The sequence below is a fragment of the Astatotilapia calliptera genome, chromosome 10 (assembly GCF_900246225.1).
Source record: "Astatotilapia calliptera chromosome 10, fAstCal1.2, whole genome shotgun sequence".
NCBI lineage: Eukaryota > Metazoa > Chordata > Actinopteri > Cichliformes > Cichlidae > Astatotilapia > Astatotilapia calliptera.
Genome location: NC_039311.1, coordinates 11,741,906 through 11,760,386, shown reverse-complemented (window position 1 = coordinate 11,760,386; position 18,481 = coordinate 11,741,906). Strand labels below are relative to the sequence as shown.

At 42.1% G+C, this 18,481-nt stretch overlaps 1 protein-coding gene across 4 annotated transcripts in view; it reads right to left on the bottom strand.

Annotated features, from left to right (window-relative positions):
• The window catches only part of LOC113030275 (Down syndrome cell adhesion molecule-like protein 1 homolog), a 59,750-nt gene that overhangs the window by 14,508 nt on the left and 26,761 nt on the right, over positions 1–18,481 (bottom strand). For 2 of the 4 annotated variants that reach the window (XM_026181540.1, XM_026181541.1), the window contains exons 4-18: positions 8,843–8,989; positions 8,490–8,768; positions 7,169–7,444; positions 6,700–6,996; positions 5,931–6,203; positions 4,779–5,063; positions 4,543–4,662; positions 4,266–4,442; positions 3,494–3,693; positions 3,173–3,269; positions 2,886–3,014; positions 2,624–2,791; positions 2,443–2,513; positions 1,905–2,145; positions 778–963 (exon numbers count right to left, since the gene is read on the bottom strand). In XM_026181540.1, coding sequence (XP_026037325.1) covers positions 778–963; positions 1,905–2,145; positions 2,443–2,513; positions 2,624–2,791; positions 2,886–3,014; positions 3,173–3,269; positions 3,494–3,693; positions 4,266–4,442; positions 4,543–4,662; positions 4,779–5,063; positions 5,931–6,203; positions 6,700–6,996; positions 7,169–7,444; positions 8,490–8,768; positions 8,843–8,989 — 2,946 coding nt within the window. The remainder of the gene's footprint in view (positions 1–777; positions 964–1,904; positions 2,146–2,442; positions 2,514–2,623; positions 2,792–2,885; positions 3,015–3,172; positions 3,270–3,493; positions 3,694–4,265; positions 4,443–4,542; positions 4,663–4,778; positions 5,064–5,930; positions 6,204–6,699; positions 6,997–7,168; positions 7,445–8,489; positions 8,769–8,842; positions 8,990–18,481) is intronic. The other 2 variants (XM_026181542.1, XM_026181543.1) reach the window with 1 other exon arrangement.

The window sequence follows — 18,481 nt, the reverse complement described above, 5'->3', positions numbered from 1 at the left end:
TTTTAGGAAACAGAGTTGCACAGATATTGGACCTACAACACACAGACACTCATTGCTATACTGTGTGACTTTCTGATCACAAGTTTTATTAAAAATCTAAGAAACTATGACAGACTTAACAGAAATCTTTGGGGGTGAAAATTAAAATAAGTGCAGAAGTGCCAAAAACTCAAATACCTTAAGGCGACTTTCAAATTAAAATGACTAACTTAAGAGCTGAAAAAAGAAAACATGTTTGCAATATGCTACGTAAAAATGATGTTGTAGCAAGTCATAAGAACTCTACAGAGGCATCTTTTTTATATAACTCAGTCAATTAAATGTGATTAGGACTTATGCTTTGTATTATTAGGTGCATGATGTTGATCGTGTCTGGGGTGTTGGTGCTTCTGGAGCAGTTATCTGGCAAATAATATAGCACGCTGTGCAACTAACTGTTAGTTTTCCAAGAGTTTTATTTGTATGTAGTAAATAGGTATTTGTGCCTGTGTGATGCACCCCCGCTGTCTATGGATGGGTGCATCACCCTCTCATCTAAATGTGGTCACTTCTGTCAAATCAAAGGCTAGCCCTTAAGCTAAAGTTGAGCCATATCTCCATCTTGGACATACAATCTATTTGACAAACAGACAAATTCAAAAACACACAGGACCAGGAAGTGCTTTATGAGAAAGGTGTGGATACACATTAAAACATTCTGACTCACAGCACTGACAGAAAGGTAGGTGAGTGGGAGGACGGGTTGGTGAATCTTAGAATGAGATAGGTGATAATTACTCTGCATTGGCCACTGGGCCTGGCCCCCACAGCACCCACCTCCGTCAGGGAAGAGGGACCAAAACACAACCCGGTAGCCTTTCAGCACACCGTGCAGCGTCAGCCGTGGAGGCTCTGCCCATGTGATCACTGCCTCATCTGATGTCACAGAGATTGCTCTCACATTCTGCGGAGGCTCGCTGGGCACTGGGGAACATAGAGAGTGAGTGTTAGTGCTGCACTGTTAAACTATATTTGAGTACTCTTAGTGTTTTAATGGCTTCTACTGAAATCTGGTCCGACGTAGCATGGCAGCCGAAGCACTGATAAGTAATAATAACTCAATGTCACAAACCACAGGAAATCTCCGCTGAAATAAATCAGTCAAACAAGCTCAAATTAGTCCTGAATAGCTCCTTGTTCATTCCTAGCTTTTAGAGAGGAGAGTAGAAGTGGAGGGGGGTTGATGGAGAGGAGGAAGAGCACTGAGAGAGCAACATGAATAGTAAAAGAGCTACACCAAAGGGGTCAAAATGCAGATGAGCAGGGTGTGAGCTGAAATGTGGAGGATACAATCTAAAGGAAGACAATGTTCTTGTTTAAGCTAATTGAAGCTATAGAGGCAGCTTCTGACTACCTGCGTGGCCAATTTTCATCATCCAAGTGCCCGTCATTACTCTCCTCTCAGACAGGAAGGGTCCAAAAAAGTATAAGAAATAAAAACACGGATAATAGACAGAGGACCAGTGAGGAGGATGACAAGGGAACCCATGGGAAGAAAGGGAAGATAAAGAAGGCAGACCAGGGAAAAGGGAGGTAGAGTGGGCAGACATTTAAAGAGTAATGGGGTTCCTTGTTCCTCTCTCGCTCTCTACCAGCCTAATGAAGGTGCTAATTAAAGTGGAAAGAATAATGGGGGATGTGCTGCAAATTTATTTCTAACATTTTGTTTGAGCATGCATTTCTACATGCATGTTATGTTCATTCATGAGTGTTTCATCCTGTTATTGCATTTGACTATTATTTTCATGTGTTCCTTTTGGATGTTTAAATTTTTTTCTTACAGTCCCTCCTCTTTTCCTTCCATACTCTCCTAAATTGTATCTCACAGTCTTCTCCTCGTTTTCTTCATCTTGCTGTCCACTTACCATCTTCCAGAGTGGTAGCATTGATCTCAGTACTGGATGGGCCAGTCCCAGCTCTGTTGAAGGCTTGGACCACCACCCCATACTGGGCAAACTTCTTTAGGTTGTCTAAGGTGTACACTTCACTGTCCCCCGTAGCTTTCATCTCCACAATACTATACTGGCCATTGCTACCTGGACCGTTCTCTCTGTATCCAATCTGGTAGCCGCGGATCACGCCGTTTTGCAGCTCCTTTTTTGGAGCCTGAAAGTTTTGGAGAAAAAAAGTTTTACTATGAAATTTGACAGCAATATGTAAAAAAAAAAAAAAGAAATTAAACGAGATAAATTCTAAATTTTAGTTAGTTAATTTTTGCATTTCTGTAACCAACAATTTCACAGGTGTCTCTTAACATTTTGGATTTGTTTGTGACATCACTGAAACCTTGTTGTTTTAAATCATGGAGCATATCTTTATATCCCATCATTGTTTGCTTTCTAGTTATTTCCACTTATACTAGGCTTAATACTTAAATGAAGTCGTAAGCAACAGTGATTTTACCCTCCATGTGACTCGTATGCTCTGAGATGTCATCGGTTGCAGGATTACATCCATCGGAGGCCCGTCAGGTGCTGTTGATGGAAGATATCAGATAGTGATGGCTCTACTCCATACAGAGACAGCAAAAACAAATACTAGATAGGCAAAAAAACGTGATATTTAGAGAAAAACAATCACTTACGTGCTTCTTCGGTACTGATTGTGAGCTCTTTGCTGGGAAGACTGCGGCCAATCTTGTTGTAGGAGTACATGCGGATACTATAAACGCATGCCGGGTGCAGCTCTACAATGTTGGCCTGATTGTTGGTGGGTGAGATGTTCCTGGTTGTGTACATGTGATCCCATGTGTCTGTTGAATATGAGCAGAGGTTTATTTTTTCAGTTTTTAATTATTGAAATAACTTTTACATTAGGGATTAGGCTTGTTGTTTTTAATAACCCACCTGACTTGTTTTTGTACTCAATGTCATAGCTGGTGATGATGCTGTTGCCATCAAACCTTTGGATCCAGCGCAAGTTCATGCTTCTGTCCTTCACCTCCCGTACTTCGAGCTCGGGAGGATCGGGTGGCTCTGCGTGAGGGTGGAAAAAAAAGAATTTTCCTTTGTTTTTACCACCATCAGTATCTCGTTAAATAACCTTTCCTCATTAGGTTGTTTACATACTTTTTTTCCCCTTAATTCTTTATTTAAATAAAAGAAGAGGGATTTGCAGTTGTTTGTAGAAATACCTTGTACAGTGAGTTGGATGAGCCCTCTGCCCTCTCCATAGGAGTTGATGGCATGGCAGGAGAAGAAGACAGAATCTCCTCGCTCGGCTGGGTTAAGCTGCGAGCATCAGCACAAGCAGGGAAAGATGACGTGTGAAATTTAGGAATATAATATCCTAAAAATATTCCCATAATAACTTCCTTTAATAGGACTTTTTTTTAAAGCTTATTAAACCCTGCAATAGCCTATAGTAGAAGTAGATTTTTTTTTTTAGCATAGTTCGGTGTAATGGCATTAAGCTACACTAAAGGCCTGAAGAGTATAAGTATATATTATCTGACCTTTAGGGTAGAGATGACTTCATCCCCCTTTTTGTTGATGCTGATGGAGTAACGGGGATTTCTCTCTGCGTCAATGACTGTGTCCCCTCTCTCCCAGCGGATAATAATGGGCTGCTCGCCCCGTGCTGTGCAGTTCAGCTCCTTGATCTGGCCCTTCCTTGCCATGGTAGTGTTTGGGTGGCTGGTGATCATGGCAGGGACTGAGCAAATAGACAAGTGTCAGCATGATGAATCGTTTTGTATGGAATAATGACATGAGGGAAAACGGGCGTGTAGTATTGGAAACTGAGCAAGGATATATTACACATGTATAGACATCTCTTTTTTTCCATTTTATTCCCCATTTTCATTTCATGCTTCAAGCCCCACTGGCCTCTAACACCACCTCCTCCCTCTTTTTATTATTTTCGGTCTCTACTTTCGCTTCTCTTCCTCCTCTGTTACTTAGACGTAGATTATTGATTGAAGAGGTTCCTGTGGTTTTGCTTTCATCACTAATTCATCAACCCTTTTCCCCACCAAACATTCTGTAGCGCACAGGCTGACAGCCAGAGAACATCAGTCAATAGGAAAGGCACCCCCAGTGAAGGATGTGCAGGACACAGACTAAGTTAGGCTATGTTAAGCACAGGCCGCACTAGCCTGGGGCAAAAGTGCATCTTAGAAGAGCTGATCCCTGTCCAAAAAGCTGAGACTTATCTCAGCGCAATCCAGGAGATGTGGGTTTGAAAAGAAGTGGGTTCATGCCAAAAAGCAGAGGATTGACACTTACTCTTGACAGTAAGGATCATGCTTTTACTGATGTCTGAGCCCACTCCGTTGGAGGCCTGACAGAGGTAGTACCCCCGGTCGTCTTCAAGAACATGTCGGATCAGCAGAGAACCGTTTGACATGATCTGGATACGGCCAGTTAGTGGGACAGGATGGTACTGCTGAGGGTTTCCTACGCCTGCAGGACACAACACAAAGCATGTATGGAAGCCTGATACTTTTTCTTGTTCGTGTGTAGCTTTTACTGCAATGCCATGAGGATAATGTGCAGATTTTACCTTTGGCATGTTTCCACATGACTTTTGGAGGGGGGTAACCTTCCACGGAGCAGTTAAGTACTCCAGCTTTTCCATAGATACAGTCTTGATTGTTGGGCTGCACCACAAAACGCGGCGGCACTGAGAAACAGAAATCCTGATTTTATATAAATGGAAAAACTTGGTAGAAGTTACAAAAAGTAAGTGATCACAAAACAGTTCTACGGTTACTTTACACATTACACGTCACCCCTCACCAGTAACAATCAACTGTCTTTCCCAGCTGACAGTTGCAGCAGCATTGCTGGCGATGCAGGTGTAGTTTCCATTGTGCTTCAGTGTCACATTGGAAATTTGCAGGGAGCTCATGAACTCTTTGGTCTCTATTGCAACACCAGAGGCAGAGCCTGGCACGATGAGCTGGCCGTCTTTGTGCCAGGTGATGCGTATGGGCATGTCCCCAGATGACACCACACAGGCGATGTACATGAGCTTCCCCACTGAGGTAGAGGGGATATCGAAGGGCTGGATGAGCGGTGGCACTAGAGGAGAGAGAAAGGAAATCAGTGGAATAAAGGCAGTGATAGATGTTGAAGAGCGGCAATGTGGCCATCTGGAGCAATGCTAAGAGTCTGAGAGAGAGAGGGAGAAGGTCATTGGCCAGTGGGCCCCTCTTCAGCACCCCCCCACCACCCCACATCTCCTGCAGCCCATAATAGCTGCTCTGGTTACAGTCCAATTGGCAGGGGGAAGTCATTCTGTTGCCATGGTAATGGAGGTTGAGGTGGGGGTACTACAGCTGAGACATCTGGGGGATTTAATCTAGGCTTCATTATTATTCATCTAATTAAATCAGAGACACACTCACACACAGGCACATGTACACACCCTCAAACACCTCTGCAGCTGCCCTGCTTACTGCCATCGTTATCCCGCTCACAGACTAAATGAAATACGCACGACAAACATAAATCTACCCCCAAAACACCATTCATCTGCATTCAACAGCATTACTAAAGTTGCACTTGACAGCTTTGTACACTGGTGTCCCCCAAGTAGCAGTGACTAGCTGCTCTTCATCAAGAAATTTTACTTGCATCGCTTTTTTCCCCATCTTTTTTTAAGCTAAAGGAAGCAGTTTGAAAACCAAAGTAGTATTAGTATTGGTGATTGATTTCTTAAGATTTTTTTTCACTACTGTTTTAAGTGAATTTGAATTTTGGGTATGCATGGAGCATTACCTCTAGTTGAAATAGATTTGGGAAAAGCGTGAAGATGCAATATCTCCCTGTCAACTGATGTGTCACTTTATCTCTACTGCAGCCTAATTCTATAAATTGGGTTCATAAAATAGGTATAAATTTACCAAAAACACTGCCCAGTGCATCCGTACTCCTCTTCAGCTTTACCTTTGACAGTGACGTGGACAGTCTGGTTGATTGACACCTGGGGCTGGATCAAAACGCTACACAAGTAGGTCCCCTCGTCTGCGCCCTTCTGCACGTCTGTGAGCCTCAGTGTGCCGTTCTCAAACACCACTTGACGATGATTATCAGGCAGCTGCATGCCGTCCTTCAGCCACTTAATGGAGTAATACGGGTACCCAATCACACGACACGTTATATAGGTATTTCTGCCCGCCACTGCGGTGATGTCTCGCATGGGTCTAATTCGAGGTGGACCTGGAGACACGGGGAAGAGAGGGAGGGGATGGAGGGAGGAGACAGAGAGAAACACAGAGGTTGGAGAAAGGGGGAGATGAGGTGAGGGAGGTCATGGCAGAATATAGAGGGCAGCCACGGAGACAGGAAGGGAAGAGATAAAGGTTGAGGGATAGAGTGATTGGGGCCAGTTGACAGGTGGAAAGGGAGGTTAGTTGTGCCCCCTTTACTAAAATCTGATAGAGGATATTTGTTGATTTTAGCCTAATCACATATTCACTCAGTGTATTGTGTGTATAGATAGATAGATAGATAGATAGATAGATAGATAGATAGATAGATAGATAGATAGATAGATAGATAGATAGATAGATAGATAGATAGATAGATAGATAGATAGATAGATAGATAGATAGATAGATAGATAGATAGATGTGTGCAATGCCTCTCACTAGGTCCTGTATGTTTGTATAGATTCAGGTGTAGAGTGCATTTATATTGAAAAGCAGACAGGCACCTCTTACGTTTATGCGCGCTTGGTACTCGGCGCTACCGGCCGAGTTGCGTGCGACGCAACGATACACTCCTCCGTCTGGAATAAGTGGACTGCTGACGTTGACGTGCGATACAGTCAGGCCATCCGACAGGGTGTACTGGCTGGTCTTGTAGGTTGAATCTCTAATCACAGGTTCATCGTCCAGTGTCCACGTGATAGAAGGGGGTGGGGCTCCTTTGGCCGCACACATAAGGGAGAAAGGCTCGCCGGGGTTTACCACCCGCTCGCTGAAGGAAGACACAATACGAGGAGTACCATCTGAGAGGACAGGGGGAGAGAGGAAACAGAAGGACATAAATAGAAAGTGAGAAGTTCTGACAGAAAAGCAGAATACTTGAGAAGTTGCAAAGCCCACAGCAAACATATTAACTTTGAACACAAAGACTATGGCGCCTAATACCTGCACTTATTTAAGTCACTGTCCACGTACCCTCTAGCAGAATAATAGAGAAGTCCTGAGCAGTGTGGCCCTTTCGGGAAGCAAAGCACTGGTAGGCCCCAGAGTGAAGCTTCTGTGCTGCAGTGATCTGCAGGGTGTCATTGTGTTGTCCTTGGATGGAGATGTGCTCGTCTGGGACAATTGGCTCTGTGTTCCTGTACCAGGTGATGGTGTATTCTGGAGAGCCTTCCACAGTGCAGGTGAAGAACAGTGTGCTGCTGATGCCCGTTTTCAGATTCTTAGGGGACAAGGTCACTCGTAGTGGATCTGAGAGAAGACCACAGGAGTTCATAAAACAAAAATGTGGATCACTTTAATAGTATATCTGCTATAATAATCAAAAGGCATCAATGTGATTTGTAGCCTGCTAACTTACCTTTTTATTTACTAATTATGTTATCTTATTTCAAAAGGTGTTTTTTGTGTCTTTTGCCTTTCCTGCATCACTCTAAAATCATTAAACTGGATTCAAAACATGACACATGGTGCTTACAGTAGGCGTTTTCATTCACAGAGATGGGGAGAAAGAGAGCGAGTACAATCAGCAGTGGTGACTCAATCAGTTGGACGCACTCATTAAAAAAGCAGCTGGAGATATCGCTTCACATCTCTGTCCACTTGTGTGTGTGAGTGTGTCTGTGTGTCAGCAAGAACGCGTGTCTACATGTGTGTATGTGTGTGTGTGTGCACGCAAATGTCAGTGAGCAATAAGGCAGCTGGTGGTGTATGCTGGGGGGCATCACTGTGCCTCCCAACCCCCCCTACTCACCCTGTCAGAGTCACAGACTGTGCTGCCATGATGTGCCCACTGGCAAAGCCTACCGCCTCTCTATTCTCTCGCTCTATCTCGCCTCACTCCCTTTGTTTCTTTGTATACTTTACACACTTTAGCTCAGCCTTTCTTATTATCTCGTTATTACATTGTAGATAATGTCATTCCAGCACTGTCTGGGTGTCCGACCGCCCCCCGCATGACCCCTTGTCTTTATCTCTGTCTTCCTCACTCTTCTTCTTTTCTGATGGTAAATGGTGTTGGCAGCTGTGATATGGAATCAGCCTGAGCGAATTACCGCCCTGTCTTTCCTTTTGAGGTCTGATATGATGGGACATCCTACAGCTCACACATATGTTTGTAACAGACACACTTTAGCTTGGACTTACATGTGCGCCCCAAACCAAACACTTAAAGGTGCTTACAACTATGTCTGTCTGCAAGGCTGATTCACTGACAAGACAACGAGCCAGTCTGCCAGATATTTTGCAAATGTGTGTGAGCGTGTGTGCGTATCTGTGTGTAATGAGCCTCACACACCTATCACGTGAAGCTGTCCAGACACCTCCTTTGAGCCAAAACTGTTGGTGACCTCGCATGCATAGCTGCCGCTGTCTTCTTGCCTCAGGTCACTGATGGTCAGCCCTGTCAATCGCCGCGTCCAGCGGGCATCTGAGGGTAGTGGGCGACCATCTTTCAGCCAGCGCACAGTAGGGCTTGGGTATCCTCCCGCTATGCAGGGGAGCTCAATACTATGGCCTGCGTAGACCTCCCCTGCTTGGAAACTGTCCAGGATGGTGGGTGCAGACTCGTTGGGGTCTGGAATGCAGACATGGTGTTACATTTTTGTCAAGACAAAGAGAAAAAGGTAAGTTCACACACCAGTTACTCACCCATTACAGAGAGCCTGGCTCCATTGCTTTGCCGTGTCTCGCCACTGTATTTATGCTTGGTGATGCACCGGTATGTAGAGAGAGCATCCTCTTTTTGAACATCGGAGATGTAAAGAGCCCCAAAGGAGGTCAGCGAGAACCTGTTACCTGAGGAAGACACATTAACAAAAGATCAACATTAATCTTCTTAAAGGAGAAGTGACAACAGGCAAAACATCACTCCGAAGACCTTGTGTGTAAAAAACTTTTCACTCCCTCCTGTTCCCACACTTTCGTGATGATCACTCTCGTTCAAATACATAGTGCATACTGCAAAACCATATTGTTCTTAGAACAAACAGCTGCCTGAACAGTTGGCACTACCTGCCTAATAATGCTGCTTCCCAAAGCCTGGCACTCTTTCAAGACCTGGAGGACACCCAGCGGTCACTTACACCACCCACAGACAGAGGAGAGACAGATTTACTGTCTCCCTCCACACACAGCTTATAACTCTTGCACATCACACTAACTACCATCACAAAACTCGTTAAGTGTTCTTCCTTTTATGCATGATAAGAAAACAGGAAGGCCAAAGATCAAATGTGCCTCTGTGTCTTCTCTTTCTTAGCATTTGTTTTATGCTACTCAAAGAACAGTTATGTCAGCATTACAAAGTCTTCAAGCTGTGTATAGTGAAGGCAGACATCAGTTTGCAATGACTCCCTTTATCAAGATATTCTTGCGTAATTTATACAGAACATTGTTTCTTTGCATAAAGGTAAGCTATCTTACATTTCCTGATAAAGTCCACAAACCTCACATTAACGAAGCTGTACTATGTCCTCACAGCACAAATAATCTCATAGTTTACCTTAAGTGTGACAGTCATTACAATAAGATTTCTTTAGGTTTGTAAGCATTAATTATCAATTGTGCCTTTTAGCATCCAACCACGGGGCAACAACTGGACTGGCTGCTTTCACATTCACCAGCATCAATATTTAAACTACAGAGTCTGTGTTTATCAGGGTCTTTCAGAGGGTTGAGCAGGTATACTGAAGGTAGCAGTTATGCACTGTGAATGTGTTTGCATCGAATATACTGTATGACCCGGGAGGAGGCACAGGCTGCAATTTCACAGCAGCCTTTGTTTGCCCCCTTAGAATGAAGCCTTACAGGATAATGAGCACTTTAAGACTGCTACTCCCACAACACCGACGACTAGCCTGTCACAACACTCTGACATAGGCAGGGAGAGAGAAACAGAGAGAGAGAGAGTCAGCAGGATCTGTCAAAGCCATTCTTTCTGTCCCTGTCTGCAGCAGTGAACTGAATTCATCCCATCTGCAGCCTCTTAAACAACACTTATTACACAATACACATCACATTAGTCCTCTCACTATCCAGCCATCACAACTGAGTGGTTTGTTCATAGAATCAGTCTATCGTTGGTTGACTCACTTCATGTCTTTGTGTGAACCATCATCAGTCTCACCCTTTTCCTCTTGCTCTCTCGCTTTCTCGCTGTTTTCTTTTTTTTTTGTTGCTCTGAGTTTCTAAGCAGAGTGGCAGACAGAGTAAAATATTAATTACTAAATCCGAAATCACTGTGCTCCCTCAGCTTTTATTCATGCTGACTTGACTAGACAATGAGAAACAGAACTGTACATCTTTCTCTCTCTCGCTCACACACACACACACACACACACACACACACACACACACACACACACACACACACACACACACACACACACACACACACACACACACTCTGCTTCAGGAGAATACGCAGAAATGCATGCATACTGTACAGGCATTCTGAATATAAAAACAGTACAGTAGTTTCTGTTGCAGGTTTTTTTTCCGTTGTGCCTCCTTCATGTTACACAGACCCTTACAGAGCTTGAAGATGATGGATTGGATTGGATTTGTCAGACTCAAAGCTATATTTTGTCTTTAGTTTCAACTCGTCCATGTATACTAAGCATAAAGGAAGTCAGAGCCATGCACATGTATGTATGTACTTAATTTGGAAGAAAGATGCAAAAACACAAGTGCAGCAGATAAAACTTAAGTTGGAAAACTGTTAACTCTTGAGATAAACCGCAAAAAAAAAGATTCTAAAGTCTGATTTAGACTTCTCTGTGAAATCTACGTCCTAACCTCCGACATCACCACAAACCCCTTTCTAACCCTTGCCATTCAAAGGCCATTCAAGCCTTTTCGGGCTGCGTCGAACCAACGTGTATTTACATTTCTCTGGAAGTGCATCTCAGGTTATGTGAAAGGTTGCAGCATAGCGTTTTGTAGGAGCTTCTGGTTTTGTTGTAAGTTACTGTGTAGATTTCCTGCTGAAGCATAATCCAGGGATAACCCAGCACTTACACAGCTTAAGATTTGCATTTTGAAATGTTTTATTACCTTAGCATTAGATTTTAAAACACTGATCAACAAAAAAAAAAAAAAAGCAATATATAAATACCAGCCTGTTTAACATCTAACCAAAACGGCTGTAAAATTAAAAAAAAAGAAACAGAGCGAGGCACTTACAGATCCTCAGAAATGCTCTGAAAGAACCATTTAAAAGGTTAAATAATTTTGTATCATGTATAAATGATTGTTTAAAGAGTCCTTTCACCCGAGAAGAAGCGCTTTGAAAGAAGCTGCATGGCCTAGAGGATTGTGACATTGTTAGATCCTGTATGAGTTTGGTCACTCTCAATGAGATGCATTCACAGGCAAAAACAGGGTGATGCCCAGATGCAGATGAGGTCCAGAGGGGAACTATTTTTATCTCCTTCTGCAGCTACATGAACGGGAAAGGGATTTTTATTTCTGACAGAAAAAAACTGTATATAGTGTGGATAATTTAACGGTTTAATCAGGAGTGTACATTTTTTAGTTTTGATGAAATTTTTAAAATAACTAAATTGGATTTGCTCTTTTTCCCCTTTTTTTAATGTAATTGTTGGCACATAGAGATAAACTAAGGTTAAGTCTGCTATTCTAAGTCTATAAGCGAGCCCAGTTACTCATGAGCAAGGCACTGCAAAAGCCACCTGGTTTACCCAATCACTTAATGGTGTTTCACCAGGCAACTACTCTGTAGCGGTGTATACTCCAGCTGTATGCTCTGCAATGTTAAACAGGGCATTAGTAAAGTTAAAGTTCCTACCAAGCCTGTGATAAAGGTGTGCTTTCACTTTATTTTTTAAACCAACAAAATGCCGGCAGCCTCACAGTCACACAGACCAGAGCTGCTGCTCTGACAAATTCCAAAGAGAAGGAAGGAAAGGGGAATTAATAGAAGTGTAAATGTGTGAGAGAATAGGAAAAAATAAAAGCAAGAAATAGTCTATAAATAGGATGTATACTGTAGCTCATGCGAGTCCAGCAGTGTGTATGTGTGCGCACCATGTGTGCGAGTTAGTAGCAGCCTCATTTTCTCACATGCAAATGAAGGCGTCGGCGCAAAGATAACGAGGCCCATATTTCCACCTCCTCAGTGGGGCCATTATTTATTGATGTTCTGCATCTTTCCCCCTCCCTCCCACTCTCACGCTTTCTTCATCCTCTCCCTGTTGCTAGGGTCTTCTCACTGGCATCCTGTTACGATTTTGGTGTACTTTCAGCAATTATTAAAGCACAGCGTGTTTACAATCATCAAGGACCAAATGTTGATACCCTAGGTGTTGTGTGAATGCAAAAATCGCAACGGCAAACTGGCTGTTGAAGTCGCTTAAATCAATAAAGAAAAGTAGGATCAGTTTGAAGTGGCTAAATATAGCTTTTCACATGCAAGTAGCTTTGTATCCAATCACAAATACTTTACAAAAACATACAACACAATGCACCGCGTTATAGCTTCCCGATTTCCTAAGCCTCAGTTGGAGGTTTGCTGGTTTCAGAAATCATTTAATCCAGTTCTGCACCTCAAAATCATGAAAATAACTAACAATTTGTCACCTCCTTTAACTAACTAATAAAATATTTGGAACTTCATTCATGAACAGTTTATTCAGCACTATTCCCAACAGGGAATCCGACCTACATGTTTAGAGGTGCAAATTTCCACAATATCCTATATTAAAGGCACCTAAGCAAGAATTTTCTTATGATACTAACCTGCTCAGATTTTCCAGTGTACATGACAAGAAGACAAAAAACAAAACAAAACACTGACAGGTCTGAGTAAAACACCTTTGCTCCCATGGGACTTCCAGTATGGACCCCATATCTAATGAGTTTGGAAAAGGCTAATGAGCTATCGAACTCTGATTCCTGTTTTCCTCCTGGTGGATCACTACAATCTGACCCCTGGATTCTTCATCTTACTCGACCCTGCTGATGGTCAAAGGCAGTAGATGCTTGTTTCTAAGGGCTTTCCCAGTTAAATGAAGGTTACTGCGCATTATGACGAGTGTAAGGTAGCACACGGAGAAGGTCAAAGGTTTTAGATTCCTTCAAACAATCACAACATTACAGTGCCTCTCTCTACACAGAGGCTTTCAAACAAAATTGGGACTGTCGTTTCTCTGCACATTTCACGTGTCACAACACTGATGTTTAATATCTACCTGAGGCTTTTAATGTAAATTGATTCATTGTAACAAGCTGTTGTAAAAATGCAGGAAAATTTGTGACTGAATGTATACTTTTTTTTAAATACTGTACAATACTTTTTAAAATCACAAGCATTAAACTATTAAACATTTTAATAATTTAATAATTGACCACAAAGTGTTGACAGTTTGTTATTCCGAAAGAATATCAGGAAGTCGGGGGATTGATTGATTAAATAAATAAGGACAAAAACTACACCTGAGACTTGAGCTCTGGTACTTTTACATCTCAAAAAAGTGAGTAAACCTAAGATGTAAAAATACATAAAAAAATAAAGAAATAAAAAAGAATCATCATCAATCAAAGTTATTTTTTGAATAGTGAATTAAAGCTCAACTGAAAAAACCTAGTAAATCCAATCTGGATGCTACCTGAAACTAATCTGACTTTAAAAATAATTAGAATATATAAAACTATAAATAATAAACCTGACAGTGGGTTTATTTTGTAGCATAAACGATACAGATGCCATTTTTAACACTTTGTTAAAGATTGCATCTGCACTATTGAGCAGAATAAAGTGTAAAGTACAGAAAACCCAGAATGTAAAATGTCCCCATATGAAAACGTGGGGTCTCAGGAGGCACAGGGTTGAGGACATGCAGTTATATGTCAATGTAAGAAATTGTTAGTGTAGAATACAGTAGGGACATTGTAAAATAACAGTTTACTGCTAGTTAATATTCCTGTCAGTATCTATTAAGTATATGTATAGTACAGTATGCCACATTTTGCAGTGTATCTTTTACAGTTAAAACATAATTCTTCACAATACTTTCAAAGTATTTAATTACAGTGGAAAGAAATTAACCTTGATGACATTTTGATTGGAGATGGTAACAGAAGGGTTTGAGCTCCAGACCCACAAAAATGCATCTGCACCTGAGTGTCAAAGCTTTATTAGTCTTTTCTAATTGAAATTGATTTTATATCCTTTAACCTCCTAGGACCGGGCGCCCACATATGTGGGCATCACATTTTGGGTTGTCTAGACCAAAATACTAAATTTTGCTCTACAAGGGCCTGATATCCACTTACAAGGACATTGTACTGGCTCTCTTTTACCGAAATTTAAAACGAATATCCTCATATGTGGCTCTCATTTTTCTTAGAAACAAAAATCAGGTAAAAAAAAAAAAAAAGAACAATCTGGTGATTCCTTGTTTTTACATTCATCAGGTCCTAATATGCCCAAATATCAAAGAGAATTTAAAAATGCATGCCATGGAAGAGTTTGGGTTTTAGGAGGTTAAACACCAAAATGATTTTGAGCTGCTAAAAAAACAGCATTCTGAGTCTCACTTTAGAAAAACTGCATTCTGTATTTCTGCATTATACCTGTGCTCTTAACGGCAAGTTGCAGAGAAGATTTTGAAAGAAGGTGAGAAGACGGAGGAGGGGAGGAGGAGCAGATCAAAGACTTGTGACTGTCACAGAAAGAAGACAAAAGAAAAAAAAAGCACAACATATTCCGGAGATATTCTCTGCAGTGCTGGAATATGCTTGGTGCTCACAAATCCAGGCACACGAGGCCTGGATTTGTGTGTGTGTGGCACGTGCACACACAAAGAAACACCTACCGGGCTTAAAATAGGACAAAAACTATTAGCCTGCTGGCACAAAAAATAATAAACTACGTGTTAAAATTAGCACAGTGGATCCTGTGAATGGCAGTAAACCAGTTTTGCACTAGAGGAATGCTTTAAAGTGGAAGAGGGCCATCGATGAGTCATTGACTTGATTTTAATAACGAGAAAGAGAGGATAAGAAAAAGGGTAGAAGTAAAGGACATGATGCTGGGTAAAGTAAGAAGGAGATAACAGCCCATGTCTGTATTCTCCACTCCTTTATGCAAAAAAGGGGGTGTTACATCTGTATTCAAAGCGGGAGCCCTCTCAACCCTCCCTCTGTTCTCTCCCTTTTCTATGCTGTGTACATTAAAAGCCCAAGTAGAAGCAGGTGTCAACCATTTAAATATATACACTGTCCTGGCTTTTATTCTGCTGCACACTTACTTAACATCTATGAATGGCACCCTCTTAACTCCTTTTAATTCATATTCAAAGCAGGTTTTATTGGCACAACTGAGGTGTAAAAACGAATTGTGCGACTGGAGCCACTGCATCTCCTTAATGCGAGAGACTTTGTTAACAACACACAGAGCATGAGTCAATGTGCGAGATAGGACTAAAGCCACATGAACAATATCTGTGTGTCAGCATTCGATTCTCTCTTTCTCTCTCACTCGCTTCTTTGTCACTCGCTCATTTTCTGGAAAGGAGTCGAGATTGCAGGGCATTGAGGGAGCCGCGGTTCTGTCATGTTTTCATTAAAAAGCCACGCTTCACTGTCTAATCCTAACTGCTCTCCTCTTTCCTAACCAATTGTGACTGCTTACCTCATCTTTCAATCATGTTTTCCCTGCCCTGCCCCTTGCCGCTGCGTGATGTTGTACACCAACTCACCGTGAGGGTAACGAATGACATAAAGTTGGGGGGACAGAAGTGAGGAAGAGGCAAACATGGAGGCTAAGAAGAGGCAGGGAAACAGAGGGATGAGGTAGAAAAGAAAGCAGAGTCCAGTTTTCCACCATGATGGGACCACGTCTCTTCTGCTCCACTGACTGCTCTGTCCCAATTTGCCCTGTGTGACTTTAAACAGTAAACACTGGGGGAGGGGATGAAGTGTGTGTGTGTGTGTGGGTTTGTGGGGGGGTATCGAGAGACTGAATGGACCGTCGGGGACAGACATGAAACCAATTGTATGCAAAAGACATTGTTTGCATAGATATACCTCGACAGAACGCTGCAGAGGTGCCATGTTACCCCCCATAAAGCCGTCCCTAACCAGACAGGGCGACAATGCAGCGTAAAGCTAAATGGACCATCTCAGATAGAGAAAATTAAGCATCAGTGGAAGCATCAGAGGAAACGAGGGATGCAGGGGAAAGAGAGTGGGCGGATAGGAGAGAAATGGGGAGAGATGTAGAAATAGGACTCCATTATTCATGACGTGTGTTTCATGTGCTTGGTGACATCTGGGACAGCAGTGATAATGAGAGTCCCGGGAGACAGAAACCACACACACACACACACACACACATGTATCCCAATGCATGGCATCGTAGAGACACGTGCCACTATTGTCCAAACACCTTCTCTTTACTGGATGTCCCATTAATTCCTATTGAACAGCTAATTTTCTGTGCACTAAAGCTTAAACACTGAAGTAACTTTGGTCTTCAAAAAATGCACCTCAGTATAAAAGTAAACATCCGGCAATGAAAAGCTTTCCACTCCTCCACCTTGTTTTCATTTAGTTGCAGATAAGAGACAATGTTGGATTTATGGTGTGTGTCTGCCATCATATGTGTGTGTGTGTGTGTGAGACAGAGAGAGAGATGAGATGAGATGTAGTGTACTCCAGCTTAGCCCCATGGCCTGGGGCAGTGAGCTGCATTAGCAGCACTGAGTGAGCTGCCTGGTCCCTCCCTATTAGAGTGCTGGTGGCAGAGGAGTGTCACTGCCCAGTATGAGGGAGAGAGAGGGAGAGAGAAAGGAGGTGGGGGGGGGCATGACTGATATAACCAAAGTATCAAATATCCTGAGTTTCATCATCGTTACTGCAATTAAAGAATGGAGATCACCATCTGAGAGGTGGAAGTCACAGATTAAAGAACCACTGACTTGGTTATTCTGTCAGCATAAAAGATTCAGTTTTTAAAGTTTAGTTCTGAAACAGTGTAAGCAACCTTCTTTGTGACCTTCTTTGTGACTGTAATATGTAAAAATTATCTGTAGGTGAAACTGAACCGAAAAGAAAATGTCTAGCGTACAGTATAGCTACAGTTACATTACAGCACGAGCAAATGCTGAATGTGAATTCTATGATGCACTTTCTCCTTGAGTCTGCATCGAATGCTCAAGAGTCCAAAGGCTGTCAGTCTGAATTTGTAACCCTATGACAGAGTCCAGCTTCACAGTAACGCTACACAAGACAAATGTGTACACACAATAGAAGTACACTCACTCTTCTGCTGTCAGTCTTCATAGTTAGCATTTCAAATTAGCTCAAAATAGCTAGAACAGCCTGTTACTGCATATATCTGCCAAGGTGTGAAGATATGAAATTTCTCCCCCCACACCGTGCATGGATTAGTCCGTGCGTCCAGAAAGATATACAGATCTGGACAACGCTGTGATGCTATATATAGAAATAATAAGGAATTTTCTCAAAATTTCCTGGATCCAGATGCAGACACAGGCACTAAATCACCTACTTGGACTCATAAACCTGATTATGCTTCTTGTTCTTTGTTTTACACCACTTGTCTTCCTCTTCTTGCGACATACCTCCTAAATTCACAAGTGCATACTGCACTATATAGATAGATAGATAAGATAGATGCATATCTCTCTCTCTCTCTGTCTCTCTCTGTCTCTCTCTCTCTCTCTCTCTCTCTCTCTCTCTCTCTCTATATATATATATATATATATATATATATATATATATATATATATATATATATATATATGTGTGTGTGTGTGTGTGTGTGTGTGTGTGTGTGTGTGTGTGTGTGTGTGTATTCAATGTATGAATTTCCCCTGCAGCATAAAACATTGCATCTCATTGTCACTTTTTGCTGGATACCAAGCCTTTTACCAACACAATGCTCTGGAAAATGAGGGCTGCTATTTGTTTCTTCCCCATAGTATGTATACGCTCAGTTATTGACTGATGTCTTAACAGAGTTTCACTTTATAGTGATCAAACCACTCACCTACTGCAAAAATAATGAATTATTGAACATTTCCTATGTGCATACTAATCTATAAGCAACAAGCCACCTCTTCCTCAGACAGGCGTTTCTGTCACATAAAGACCTCAGAGGAGCTTTTCACTATGACCCACGCTATAATCAGTCGGGGTCTGTGATGTTGATCTGGCCTTTGTGCGTGTTTGGATAGCTAATAGTGAAGCGGATCAATAGGTCTGATTGAGAGGTCATGTAGGAACATGGCACTTTGATGA